The sequence below is a fragment of the Jaculus jaculus genome, chromosome 10, assembly GCF_020740685.1.
Source record: "Jaculus jaculus isolate mJacJac1 chromosome 10, mJacJac1.mat.Y.cur, whole genome shotgun sequence".
In the NCBI taxonomy this organism is placed as follows: Eukaryota; Metazoa; Chordata; class Mammalia; order Rodentia; family Dipodidae; genus Jaculus; species Jaculus jaculus.
The window spans coordinates 10,226,775-10,240,920 of NC_059111.1; the positions used below are offsets into that span (position 1 = coordinate 10,226,775).

The window sequence follows — 14,146 nt, forward strand, 5'->3', positions numbered from 1 at the left end:
TACAGGCCCTGGCACACCCATACTTTCTCTTTCTCCTCTTCTCTCTCTCTCCTCTCTCTCCATCGCTCTATCTCTCTGCTTGCAAATAAAAAAATACATAAATTAATTAATTAAATTTAAAAATAACAACAGAGTAGTGTTTTCAAAAAAGGGTAAGAGTTTTGGCCAGCGAACAGTGTGCTATATCCTAAATCTCTGTACCTCTGACAGACAGCTAGCCTTTAAAAAGGTTGCTCTTGGGCTGGAGAGATGGTTCAGTGGTTAAGGCTTTTGCCCACAAAGCCTAAGAACCCGGGTTTGATTGTCCAGTACCCACGTAAAGCCAGATAGCCAGATGCACAAAGTGGTGCACGCATCTGGAATTCATTTGCAGTGGCTGGAGGCCCTGGCATGCCAATTTCTCTATCTGCCTCTTTCTCTCTTTCTCAAGTGTATATAATGAAGTTAGTCTGGGTACTTAAACATCACAGACTCCAGCCTCTGAAGATAGCCCTAGGTGAGAGGGCAAGAAAGAGAAGGAGCAGAAAGAAATCTATGGCTTCAAAACACCTATATGGGCTGGGGAGATGGCTTAGTGGCTAAGGTGCTTGCCTGCGAAGCCTAAGGTCCCATGTTCAACTCTTCAGATCCCATGTAAACCAGCGCACGAGGTCGTAAGCACACAAGGGCGCATGTGTCTGGAGGTCAATTACAGTGGCTAGAGGCCCTGGCGCTCTCACTCTCTCACATTAAAAAAAAAAATGGCCAGTCTATTGGGCTTGCCCCCCTCCCCCCAAAAAACCCCACATAATCACAAATACCTGGCTTGATGGCCAATGCCTGCTATCCCAGCATTGAGGAGGCAGAGCCAGGAGGCTAGAAGTTCAAGAATAATGTAGAATTCCAGGCCCTTCACTTTCTAGTACCATGCTGCTTTCTAGTCGCATGACCAAGAAAGCCTGTTGTCAAACCACCATTAAGCATTCTCTCTCTTTTCCTTGGTTCACACCCAGGCACCCTTTCTCCCTACCTTTCCTCTAAATTCAGCTTAAGGGGCCGGGGAGATGGCTCACAAGCGTAAGGACCTGAGTGCAGATGCCCAGCACTCATATAAAATATCAGAAGCAATGGTGTGATGGAAGACAAAAACTTCTCTACTTCTGTGCTTCGTTTTATGAAGTAAAAAAAACTGAGGCTTAGAACGGTTGTAATATAGCTAAGGTTACACTGTAAGGAACTACATTGTAACCAGGTTTGGGTCTCAGCCTCCGACCCCTGAGTCACTAGCCTTTAAAAACTCTTTTTGGGGGCTGGAGAGATGGCTTAGAGGTCAAGGCACTTGCCAGCAAAGCCTACGGATCCAGGTTCAATTCCCCAGTACCCACATAAAGCCAGATGCACAAGGTGGCGTATGCATCTGGAATTTATTAGCAACTGGAGGCCCTGGTTCACCCATCCCCCCTCTGTGTATCTGCATCTTTCTCTTTCAAATAAATAATTTTAAAAAACTTTTTTTTGAGCCAGGCATGAGTATACACACCTTTAATTCCAGCACTCGCGACACAGAGGTAGGAGGAATGCCGTGAGCTCAAGGCTAGCCTGAGACTACATAGTGAGTTCCAGGTCAGCTTGGTTTAGTGTGAAACTCTCCCTCAAAAAAAAAAAAACCTCTTTTTAACAGTGTCATACATGTACATAATGTCTTTTGATCATAATCCTCTCCCATTCCCTTCTTTTGTTCCTCTCAGCCGACCCCCTTCCACTGAACTTCTTCCTAACTAGTGCTCCACCATCCGCAATGATGTGTTGATGATATGGTGATGGGCCTAATATTGGATCTTGTACAGGTAACAACAGTCGCTGTGCAGTCATGATTGTAATGGGCACCTCCTGTCTGGAAGACAGCATTCCAAAGCACTCCTCCCCATCTCTGGCTCTTACGTTCTTTCTGCTGCTTCATCTACAGTGTTCCATGGAGGGTGCAATGTAGATGTCTGATATCCCTGTTCTTTTTTAAAAGCTATTTTATTTTTCTATATTTATTTGAGGAATAGAGAGAGAAAGAGGCAGATAGAGAGAGAATGGGCACACCAGGGCAATGAACTCCAGACACATGCACCGCCCTGTGCATCTGGCTTACGTGGATCCTAGGGAACTGAACCTGGGTCCTTGAGCTTTGGCAGGCAGGTACCTTAACCACTCAGCCCCTGATGTCCCTATCTTGTGCCCTCTACTAAACTCTAAGCTGGAGAGACAACAGAATTTTGTTCACAGGTCTGGAAATGTGTGTCACTGCTCCAACCCACTGGCTAGGTCGACATGTGGTGATTAAGGGTCTGGTAAATTTCTGTGCTGTCGGTCCATTGGGACAGGATACTTTCTTCACTCCTTGGGTTGGTGGGAAGAAACCCAATAAAATCTTAGAAAGGAACTTGATCTTTCTCTGAAGAGACTTACAAGTTGTTGGGCCTGCCTAATCTGCTTGGATGCTGTCTGGGGGAATATTCGGTATCCATGGAATATAGACCGAATTATCCCATGGGGGTGGCTCACAAGACCCTCACCAACTCTTCCATACCTGGTCTCAGCCAAGACCTGGGGCGGGGGCCAGCTTCACTGCTCCCCACCCCACCCCCATCCTGAAGCTCTGAGAAGAATCATCTTTTCTTCATGGGGTCTGGAGGACAGCTTGGAAAATCTTCCTGCCCTCAAGCACAGCTCACAGGGCAGACTGCGCATTTCTTTTTGCCCAGTTCAGGCTGTAGGTAGAGAGAGTCAGGACAGTTTGTCCCATGTGGTTTCTTTTTTTTTGGGGGGGGGTTGGTTTTTCGAGGTAGGGTGTCTCCTGAGCCCAGACTGGCCTGGAATTCACTCTAGTCTCAGAGTGGCCTCGAACTCAGCACAGTCCTCCTACCTGGCCTCCCAAGTGCTGGGATTAAAGGTGTGCGCCCCCACACAGGGTTTGTCCCATGTTTTTGACAACCTGGCACGGGAGAACCTCCTTAACCTTTTCTTCATCAGTGTAAGGAAAAGGATGAAAAAGTTAAACTGGAGAGACTTAGGGATCCTTTACACCTTGTATTTAAACAAGGAAACTACAGTCTGTCACTAGTCAAGGTCACACAGCTGCTGGTGACAGGACAGACCAAACACCAGACTGCCCTGAGTTTAAATTCAACGTTCATTACCCCAAGCTGTACACACTAACACACTGACCCTGTACACACACACACACACACACACACACACACACACACACACACACACGGGGGGGGTGCATATGCACATTCAAAACTAAACCAACTGGGTGCTGAGTCCCCAAGGGGTATTTGACCATGCCTCCATTGGACAAAAAGACCCAGAGAGACATTTTGTGTTGCATTGTGTCCACCCACCCTTCTGACCCGCCCAAACAACTCCAGTGTCACGAAAAAGACCACCCCCCGAATTTCCAACTGTCCCTTTCTCCGTCCCTGCTGAATTTCCAGAATATGAGCGCCCTAAATGACACCTGGAAGTCTGCGCGCTACCAGGGAGGCGTAGCTGGGGGCTGAGAGCTCCCAGGACTACATCTGGGGAGCTAGGGCTGTGACCAGGGGCCCCCAAACACACAGCAGAGTTTTAGGCTGTAGCTCCCCAAGGTCTACAGGCCAAGAGGAGCCAGGTTTACACACCACCTGGCCTGCTCTCAGGATCTCGGGTGGTTGACTCAAGGGAGGGCTCGGCTGGGGACCCTAAGGGCCCAGCGCTGGCACTTGGGGGAGGGAGGGGCGCGGGGGGCAGAGGGCGGAGGTTGGAGCCCAGAGAGGCCCGGGCACCCTTTCCCTGGCGCCCAGGTTTAGCCAGAGGACTGCCTCTCCCCCGCCGCGGCCCGGGGAGGCTCGGGTCCATATATAGTCATGTCCACCGTCAAGTGGGAGGCGGGCAGGCGGCAGCGAATGGGCGAGCGCGCCCCCGCGGGAGGAGCGGGGAGGGGGCCCGGGGCGGAGGCAGCGGAGGGCTGGGAGGGGGAGGGAAGGGGGCCGGAGGAGAAAGCTTTTCCAAAAAAGTATTGGCTGCCTTGAGGAATGCGGTCGCCCCCTCGGGAAAGTACATATCTGGGCGCAGCAGGCGGCTCCGCGCTCGCTCCGCACCGCGTCCTCCGCGCCGCGCCGACGCCCGGGCTCCTGCGCCTCCGCTCCCCGCCGCCGTCCCAGGGCCCCGCGCCGCCACCTCCGCCGCCACCATGGACGCCATCAAGAAGAAGATGCAGATGCTGAAGCTCGACAAGGAGAACGCCTTGGACCGAGCCGAGCAGGCCGAGGCCGACAAGAAAGCGGCGGAAGACCGGAGCAAGCAGGTCTGCGCCTCCGCCGAGCCCCGCGGGGTCCGACCCCCGCCCCCCCAGCTGATCCCGAGCCCCGGGAACCGAGCTAGCATCCCCGGGATCTGGGGAGCCGTACCACCACCCCCTCCCCAGCCAGCCCCAGGGCGTCCTGGGAGGAGAAGCGCGAGACTGGGGGATGATTCTAACTTTCTCGTCTCGTCTCCGGACGCTTCTAGCCTGATCGTTCTCGGGCTCCCCGGGACGACCGCGAAGTCCACTTAAGATGCTTGGGACTTGGGAATCAAAACTTTTGGGAAAGGAAGGGGAAAAGAACACCGGTTCCCGGGATGTTTGAAAACAGGGAGGGGAGGGGGGGGGGAACACTCCACATCCTTAGAAGTTATTTAACTTTTTTTGGCTGGAGAGAAAGGGACCTGAACTTGGGATGGAGACTTTAAGGGAGGAGAGGGTCGTCATGGCATTGTCTCCTTTAAAAAAAAAAAAAAAGGAAGAAAGAAAGATAGATAGATAGAAGAAAAAAAAAAAGAGCCGGGCGTGGTGGCGCACGCCTTTAATCCCAGCACTCGGGAGGCAGAGGTAGGAGGATCACCACCGTGAGTTCGAGGCCACCCTGAGACTCCATAGTGAATTCCAGGTCAGCCTGGGCTAGAGTGAGACCCCACCTCGAAAAAAAGAAACAAAGAAAGAAAGAGATAGGGACGGAATGGATGGCACGACCGGACCAGCCAGTCAAACTGGCATAAACTTCTGCAACCCCCCCCACCCCCAAGTGATAGGTCTGGCCCGTGGAGAGTCTTATCTCTGGGATGTGGGGTCTCGGCGGGGGTGTGGGGGGGTTACAGGGCGATCCACGGAGCGGTTCCAGCTCGGGACGAGAGAAAGCTATATCTAGGGGTGTCCCCCTCGCACCCCCACCGCAGCCCGAGGGGCCCCAGCCAACCTGGCGCCCATGTGTTTTGTGTGTCCCACCCGGTCCTTGCGGCCGCCCGCGCCCGCGCCCGCGCCCCGCAGCTGGAGGAGGACATCGCGGCCAAGGAGAAGCTGTTGCGGGCGTCGGAGGACGAGCGGGACCGGGTGCTGGAGGACCTGCACAAGGCGGAGGACAGCCTCCTGGCCGCCGACGAGGCCGCCGCCAAGGTACCCGGGGCGCGCGACTGCCGCGCGGCGCACGGATGGCTAACTCTTGTTTTTTTTCTCTCTCTCTCTCTCCTCCTCTCCCTCCTCCCTGTCTCTCCCTCTCTTCCTCCCGCTGTCCCTGTCCTGTTGCACCTTCAACCACCACCACCCCTGCTCCCGGTTCCATGCGGGATCACGCTGCCTGCCGCACCTCCCCACCCCCACCCCCTTCCCGGTTACTTCCCGGCCGAATCCCAGCTGGAAGATGAGCTGGTGTCGCTGCAAAAGAAGCTCAAGGGCACCGAGGATGAGTTGGACAAATACTCCGAGGCTCTCAAAGATGCCCAGGAGAAACTGGAGCTGGCGGAGAAAAAGGCCACCGATGTAAGTGCACGCTCACACCGCCTCCTGCTCGGGTGGACCGCTCTGGGGTCGCCGGAAGGGCCGCAGAGCCACCGAGGAGGGCGGCCTCCTCTTGCTAGACACCTGCACGCACCCTGGCTGTGGCCCAGACCACTGGATGCCGCCTCTGGCTGCTGCTGCTGCTGCTGCTGCTGCACACGTTCATTTACGTTCCGTTCATCTCTCTCGTTTCCCTCTCTCTTTTTCTCTTTCTTTACATCCCCTGCCCCTTGGGGTTGGAGGTGGGTTGGGTGAGAAGCTGGCAGAATACAGCCGCGGAAACTGGACTCCAGAGGTGAACTTCGCCTCCTGGTGGTAGAAAAAAAAAAACCCTGAGGTGTGTGTCATCGCCAAGGTTTGTGCAAACAGAATGCCTAGTTTTCTTTTCCCCGCCCCTCCCTTTTTTTTTTTTTCTGTTGTTCCCATCCTCAGTTGGTGGAAAGACCTGGTTTGGGGTGGTGGGTCTTGTCTGGGTACAGAGTATCTGGCCTCTGGACATAGCGGTGCTTTGACTTGGAAGGCTAAGCTTAATGGAGGAATACAGGGACGTCTTCACCAGGGGAGCCTTAATCCCAGCCCTTAGATATTCCTGGGAAGATGATACATGCTTGGGTCTGCAGTCTTGAGCGCATTAGATCCAAAGAGCAAGCAGCGAGTCGGTTATATATAGCTCAGGGCTTTATATGGTATAGTGAAGCTGGCTGTCCCGCGGGCCCCGCCCCCACCTGCCATCTGACCGCCGCCAGCTACTCTCGGGAGTGATGTCCGCGCTCTCAGCCCCTGCAAGCCCTCTGTCCTTTTCTGTCTGGGAAGTCAAGCAAAGGATTAGATTTCCAAAGGACTGACTTCTTTTCACACCATTGAATTCCTTTGGAGAAGCTAATTAAGCCTAGAGGCTCTGTGAGAAACGAATTCCTTGGGAAGCTGATAACAATTCCAAGAATGCATGAGCACCAGAAAAAGCTATGCTCAGAAGTTGGACCCCCCCCCCCACCACCAAGCGCAACAGCAGAATTTTTTTTTTTTTTAGAGTAAAATGCAAGTTACTGAAAGGTCTTGGGTTCAGTATATAGGCTTTCTGTGGTGTGGAAGGCTTGACTGCAGCCAGTGAGTGGAGTCGGACAAAAATAAGTTTCAGTGACAATGAAGGAGTTATCTTGGAAAGGGGGCGTGGGGAGGCACTCATTTGGCCGAAACTACCTGAATTTAGGGGGAAGGGGGAAAACTTCCCTTATAACTGTAAGTCTGCTTCGCCTAATGCAGATCAGATGTCTGCTTTACATGCTACATGGAGACCCGTCTCCCCCAAGTCCTCTCACAGGACGTTTATTTGGATTTTTCAAAAGAGCCGCTGATAGATGAAGGAGAGATAGTCCTTATAAGGGAAAGAATGCAGAGAATTTGAAAATTGCCCAGTCAGAATGAAGGCAGAAGGGAGAGGAAAATGCTACTATAATTCTTAAAGGGATAAGAGATAATAATTGGTGTAAGTAAATGGTGTCGTCATGTCTTTAATGAAAACTCTTGTGGGGGGGTGCTTGGAATGAGGTAGGGCATAAATGGAAAAGAGGCTATTTAGTTTCCGCTGGGGAGGGGAACAGGGGAGGGAGGTTCTTAAAACCAGTTTGGGTTCTTTTTATGCACTGGAAAGCTGTCCCTAAATAAGATGTGTGTGTGTGTGTGTGTGTTTCTCTTGTTTCTTTTGGTTAGTGTAACAACTTCCCCTTTAAGACATTTTCAGTTGTTTGGAGACTAAAGGGATGTTGAGAACTTTGTGAAGAAAGGTTATATTTAGAGTGATCCTGACTCACTCTAAATAAATAGTTAAGACTCGAGGGGGAAAAGACAGATGTCACTAGGAAAAAAAGAGGTGGGAGAGAGTCAGCTTCCTGAGTGATTGGAATGAGTACATTTCACTGTCATTATTACCACAATAAAAAACATTCTTAGATTTTTTTTGGTTTTGTTTTTGAGGTAGGTTCTCACTCTAGCCCAGGCTGACCTGGAATTCACTATGGAGTCTCAGGCTGGCCTTGAACTCAAGGCAATCCTCCAACCTCTGCCTCCAGAGTGCAGGGATTAAAGACGTGCACCACCACTTAGATTTTTTTTCTTACTACTAAAACCATCTTTCTGGTTTACCGACCTACTCTGCAAATTGAATTCCAGAAGTGAGTTTCTCCTAGCTTAAACAGTTGTCTGTCGCTCAGGAGTTAGCATACATGAAGATCTATTTTGAATTTTTTTTGTTGGCTTTCCATCTAAGTGAGCCAGGGAGTGTAAGACTCCATTATTTTGGCCTCAGCCCTTTCCCCTAAACTATTTGCAGATACACCTTATCCCCCCCCTTTTTTTTTACATCCTAAGTTAGTGATTCTTAAACTTATCTATATATAATTAGGGATTTTAATTATATTTATTTACAAGAGAGGATACGCATCTGGCTTTTATATGGGTACTGGGGACTCAAACCTGCATCCTTTGGCTTCTCAGGCAAACGCCTTAACCGCTCAGCCATCTCTCCAGTCCTAATTAGGGTTTTTAAATTCGGGCTGTACCCTAAGCCAATCACACCAGGATCTTCTGGGGGCGGACAGCAGTTTTCCTTCAGGTAACCCCAGCCTGCAGCCAACCCTTTGAGCTTCAGTGATCACATTAGCTCGAAAAGGAACTTAAGTGTTTGGGAAAGCAGGTCAATGAAGTCACTAGGTGGTTACGTAGAGCTTTTGCAAGTGGCTGGCAGCTTCCCTGGCGGTCTGTGCCTCGAGGGAGGACGGCTGACTGGCCCTTTCCCTGCATCCTCTAGCTTGGTGAGGCTGACAGTCTAAGCGCTTTTAGGGCGGAGCTGTAATCACCACACCAAACCAGACCAGCCGATCTGGAAATCAAGTGAGAGGCTCCACCTACCGGATGCCAGGGTTCCTGCTCTGAGGTTGAGGGCAAGGACTTCCAAAGAAAATGAGCCCCTAAGCAAAAGAGGCTTGTCATTAAGGTGGTTTTGGAGGGAGGAGCTCTAACTTCATTTCCATTTCTCCCCCCCCCCCCCCGTGCATCTAAACTTGTCAGGGACTACCTTTAACGTCCCTCTGTGATAAAGGTGTGGAAAGAAAGTCTAGAGACTTGAAAGGCATTTAAAACTGCAGCCCCAAGAGGCAGTGGCAGAGGTAGGTTCTCACAGATTGTGTCCACGCGGTGGACCAGATGGTGGCCAGAGGTGCTGGCCCGTCCCAGTCCAGAAGATCTTAGGTTGAATTAAAACCAGGGACAGTTATAACTGGAAAGGATGCTGAAAACTCAAAGTAATGCCTATGTATTCATTTAATTATACCTATCATTTGTGTTAACTATATACAAGGCATTGTGAAGAGTTTTATATCGTAATAGCCTCATGAATAGTCCTTACAATAAATAAAAACGCTTATTTGACAGATGGAGAAAGAGTTTGGGCAAGCCAGGGCCTCTTGCCACTGCAAACGAATTTCAAATGCGTGCATCACTTTGCTCATCTGACTTGACTTTGGGGGATTCGAACGCAGGCTGTCAGGCTTTATAAGCCAGCGCCATTAACCGCTGAGCCATCTCTCCCAGCCCCTATTATCTTGACTTTTTTTTTTTTTTTTAAACAGAGGAAGCCCACAGATGGTTAATTTACCCAAAGTCGCGCAGCCCGCAGGGAACTCTAGGGGCCAGAATCAAAACTAGGAAGGTTGTATTTAGAACATGTCTAACCATTGTGCTTTGTAGAATAGTGGTTTTCGCTTCGTTAGCTAATTGGGGGTGGGGGGGGAGGGGACGTTGTAATTGTGGTTAGGATCCTGTGTTCACCCCAGGGCCACATTCAGGGTTCGGGTTCTAAGCCCTCACCCCTTACTCAGCTTCTGGCGGGGGAGGTGGGGGGGGGCGTGGGAATCCCGATTCATTCCGGAGAGCTCCGTCGGCCAGCAGGAGTCGCTATCGCCTTGAGCATCATCATCCCGACACCCCCCCCGCCCCCGGGCCCGTTATCCCGGAGTCAGCGCCGCCGTCGCCCAGCGAGGGGCACTGCGCGCCCACGTCCACTTGGCCGCGCGGGCGGTGGCGCGGCAGCTGCGCGCGACCCCGAGGGAGCCAGGTACCCGCGCCGCCGCCGATGCGCGTGCCCGGCGCCCGCCCACCCCCCCACTACCCGCCCTCCCGCGCGCATGCGCAGCGCCTCCGCGGGCCGCACATTCCCGAGGCCCCTCCCCCTCCCCACCGCCCCGGCGCGCGCGCCCGCCCGGGGTTCGCCGGCACCGCCCGCCGGCCGTGACTTCCGGGCTGCTCCTGAGCCGCGCCAGGGCTGCAGCGGCGGTTGCACGGGGCAGCCTGGGCGGGGTGGGGCGGACAGGACCAGCAGCCGGAGCCGCCGCCGGCCCCTCTCTAGCCGCGGCCCGCCACCGCCTCGCCATGGCGGGGAGCAGCTCGCTGGAGGCGGTGCGGAGGAAGATCCGGAGCCTGCAGGAGCAGGCGGACGCCGCCGAGGAGCGCGCGGGCACCCTGCAGCGCGAGCTGGACCAGGAGCGGAAGCTCAGGGAGACCGTAAGGGACCCCACCCATCACCCCTGCACCGGGCCTCTCCCCCACTCCGGCAGGCCGGCCGGCCTCCGCCCCTCCTCCGCCAACACCCCCCCCCCCCAACACACACACACACCACCAGCTCCATGCACCTGGTGCACCTGGGCCAGCTGGTGCCCGGCTCCCCGGGGAGGAGCCTTGCCTCTCTCCATCCAAACTTCTAGGGAGGCAGAGAGGGATATGGAGAAGGTTCTGGTAGCTGCACTTAACCTGGAAAGGGAGGGGGAAGGTGGGGCTCCATCGCTGAGGTGGTCGTGTTGGGTCCCCGGGATGTGCACTTGGCGCGGCGGGCAATTTACTGTGAGGTTGGAGATCCCTCCCATCGTGGGGAGAGGCACCCCCGGGATTCTGGGGCCTGGGGTTGCTGGCTTAGTACCCTGTTGCTCCTATGGTTCCTGGAGGCTGTCTGTATACAGCGGGGGTTAAGACATCACCGTCTCTCGGTGGAAGCGCTGTCTTGCATAGCATGCAGCCCCTTCACCCAAGTTATCTCCACAAATAGATACTCCTTTGTTACCAAGTCCTGAAAATAGTTGGCCAAATGTCAGCGGCTTTTGGGTGTATCTCCTGCCGGCTTCCCCTTCTTGTTGAATGTAATACCTGATTTCCTTTCCTTCTGTAAGGCAAATGTAACCAACAAACTGGAACAGGATTTCAAAGGGAGTTAGGATATTGGATTTTTATCGATGTTGAGAGAGAGAGAGAGAGAGAGTATGTGTGTGTGTGTGTGTGTGTGAAGACACTCACCTTGGGGAATTTTATGACAAGTGACAGGATGGTGTCCAGCTGTGCTTAATCTACCCCCGGGGACTATTTGGAATTGAGTAATTCCTGCTGGACAAGTGCTTGTTAGTGGCCTTATGGAATCCCACAGAAAATTCAAACATGTTTTGTAGAAAATACTGGGAAGGCCGGGCGTGGTGGCACACGCCTTTAATCCCAGCACACTCGGGAGGCAGAGGTAGGAGGATCGCCATGAGTTTGAGTCACCCTGAGACTATATAGTGAATTCCAGGTCAGCCTGGACCAGAGTGAGACCCTACCTTGAAAAACCAAAAAAAAAAAAAAAAAAATACTGGGAAGTAACTGAGCCGTCTGCAGAGGAAGTCCTAACTAGAAGCAGTTTGAGGTAAAATAAAGGCACCAGTAAGGAAATTAAGGTAGTTTTTGGTATCCATTGGTGCAGACAAGTCAGTGAAAGCCTCTGAACTTGGATGGGTGTAGAAGTAGGTGCCAGTCCTTCTCTGTCTAGCTAGCCACTGTCCTGAAACCATAAACGCTGTTGGTGTGAAGATGGGGAGGAATTCTGCGCCCAGCTTGTATGGAGTTGAATCCTGGCTCCAATCTTTCCTAGCTGGGGACAGTTGCCCTGTTAGTGCTTCTGGTCTTCTACAGGTAAAATGTGGTTGGCAATGCCATCTGCCTGCTGAGGTGACTGTGCCAAGTGATTTCAGTGACACTCAGCACCACAAAGGGGGGAGCAGCTCTCTGTGTGGCCCCTATCCAGCACCGTCTCTCTTTACCTCCGTTTTACCCCCTGCAAGGACTCTTGAAGATAGTGTACTCACTTCATTACACACAAAACACCACCTTTAATGGTTTCTCAAGAATTATTTTGGCCTGTGTGTGTGTTTGTGTGTGTGTGTGTGTGTATGGGTACATCAGAGTCCCTTGCTACTGCAAATGAATACCAGATGCGTGGACCGAATTTTGCATCTGGCTTTGTGAGGGTGCTAGGGAATTGAACCTGGGCCAGTAAGTGCCTTTTAACCACTGAACCATCACCCCAGTCCCATTTAATGTTTTTAATAATTTTTTTTTCTTGGCATATGTATATGGAAGGAATCTTGGGTGGGGTGATGTGGTTTTCGTGATAGGGTCTTAATGGTCTGGCCTGGTGACTGATGTTGGACACAAAAGACAAACTTTATAAAGGCTGTTGCACTTTTATGCACACCTATTTTGTACATCATTTTTATAACAGCACTTTTGTGCTCATTGATAAAGACAAGGCTTTCTTTTCCAGGCTTTATGTCTTTATTTAAAGTAGTATAAATCATTCAGAACATTTTTTTTTAAACTGTCTCTGTGCAATTGGACCCAGACTCTTGTAAAGCAGCAAGTTGGAGACCTGGTAAGACCCCTGACAAGAGACTTTCAAGTCGAGAGTTCAAATTGGTCACCTCAAAACTGAAGCTTAGCTGTGAGTGTAGCAAGTCTAGGTAGTTAGTACACATGACTCGGGCTGTGAGTTAAGCTGGCAGTATCAGTTTCTCTTGGCAGCAGAGATAAAAGTTTAGTGGCAAAGCCATGAACCATTGCAAAAACATATTTGACTGGCAAGTTGGCCCAGGTTCAGGTACTCAGAGTCAGACAGGCTGGCATTCATTGGCCCTGTCTTACCATTGGCCCACTACTTACCTTGGAAAAAGAGCAGCTACCCCCACCCCATTCCTCCCAGCTTGTTTTCCCAAGGTGTGTGGGCCCTTCAGACCCATGCAGTGAAGCAGCTTGCTTCTCTCCTTGCAGTGGTTGTTGACTGAGTCTAGTGACCTGTAAGGCCTTTGTATGTTTATATGTTCATATGGTGATTATTTTTTTTTAAAGCCCATCATCTTCTACCCCCCCCCCATTTCTGGGCAGAACCCAGGAAAGGAGGAAAGTTACCATTGCCGCCAGTGGGTACTTAATGGATTTGGCTTTATTAAATCATGAGAAATAACCAGTTCCCAAAACGTCCCCGTCCTTTTCCTCCTTAGAGTTGGTGACTGTTTCTGGAACGGGGAAAGTGAGTGTATTCGATGCTTGCTACATGGGCACTTCCCAAGTGTCTGTCACTGGAATCTATACTGCACTTGGGCTTTCTGCTTGCTGAGGGACCTCAGTACCTGGCCTCTGTCCCTTTGCCACAGTCACCCACACGTGCCTTATAAATTATAGGCCTCTGCTCAGATAGATGAGGCTGTGTTTATCTGCTGTCCATGGGAGTGCCCGTAACTTTTTTTCCCCTTTCCTGACCATATAAGGGCAGGAGTTTAACTTGGCCCTAGTCACTTGGTCTTACACAGCAAGTCGGCCGAAACCCTCACTGTATAACTACAGTTTACATGAAATCAAAAGCTCTGACCTTTGATCCTCTCATGCCCCGTTCTGGTTTAGGCAGGACTTTGAAAACATATTCTAGAACATTGGTTTTAAGGACATAATGCTATTTGCCCCTTTCTGTGTTGACAAAAACACTTGGATTTCATGTGGAAAAACAAACTAGACTTAAAAGATTTTTTTTTTTTTAAATCTGATTTGGAGAGCATTTTGCTGTCCTTGGATGGTATGTTCTGATTTCTGCATACTACCTCCTAGGGTGGGGGCTGCTGTGTGCGCTCTTGTTTCTCTGTAGGGAGCCAGTTCCTTGTTTGGGGGTGGGGCAAGGCCAAGGGTGAGGAATGGTAAGTTCTCTTAGCTTACTTCCCTGTAGGTAGCTGGTTACCTGCAAAGGCAGAGAGAGCACCGGTACAACCATAAAGATCTCACAAGTGCAGGGCACTGTGTGGCTGGTGGTTTTCACTGGAAGGTAGCCCTGTTTTGTGGCAGTGTTTCTGAGTAGCTTACACATGTTGGGCACAATACTACTTTTTTTTTATTTTTTATTTTTATTTTTTTGGTTTTTCAAGGTAGAGTCTCACTCTAGCCCAAGCTGACCTGGAATTCATTGTGGAGTCTCAGGGTGGC

The 14,146-nt window shown here is 51.3% G+C and overlaps 1 protein-coding gene across 22 annotated transcripts in view; it reads left to right on the forward strand.

Moving 5' to 3' along the window:
- Positions 1-4,144: 4,144 nt before the first annotated feature.
- The window catches only part of Tpm1 (tropomyosin 1), a 30,093-nt gene continuing 20,091 nt past the window's right edge, over positions 4,145-14,146 (forward strand). For 6 of the 22 annotated variants that reach the window (XM_045160642.1, XM_045160640.1, XM_045160646.1 and 3 more), the window contains exon 1: positions 10,226-10,381. In XM_045160642.1, the coding sequence (XP_045016577.1) occupies positions 10,250-10,381 (132 nt within the window). In that variant the 5' untranslated portion in view covers positions 10,226-10,249. Of the gene's footprint in view, positions 4,319-5,317; positions 5,444-5,680; positions 5,807-10,224; positions 10,382-14,146 lie in introns of those variants that run through there. The other 16 variants (XM_004662520.2, XM_045160632.1, XM_045160636.1 and 13 more) reach the window with 10 other exon arrangements.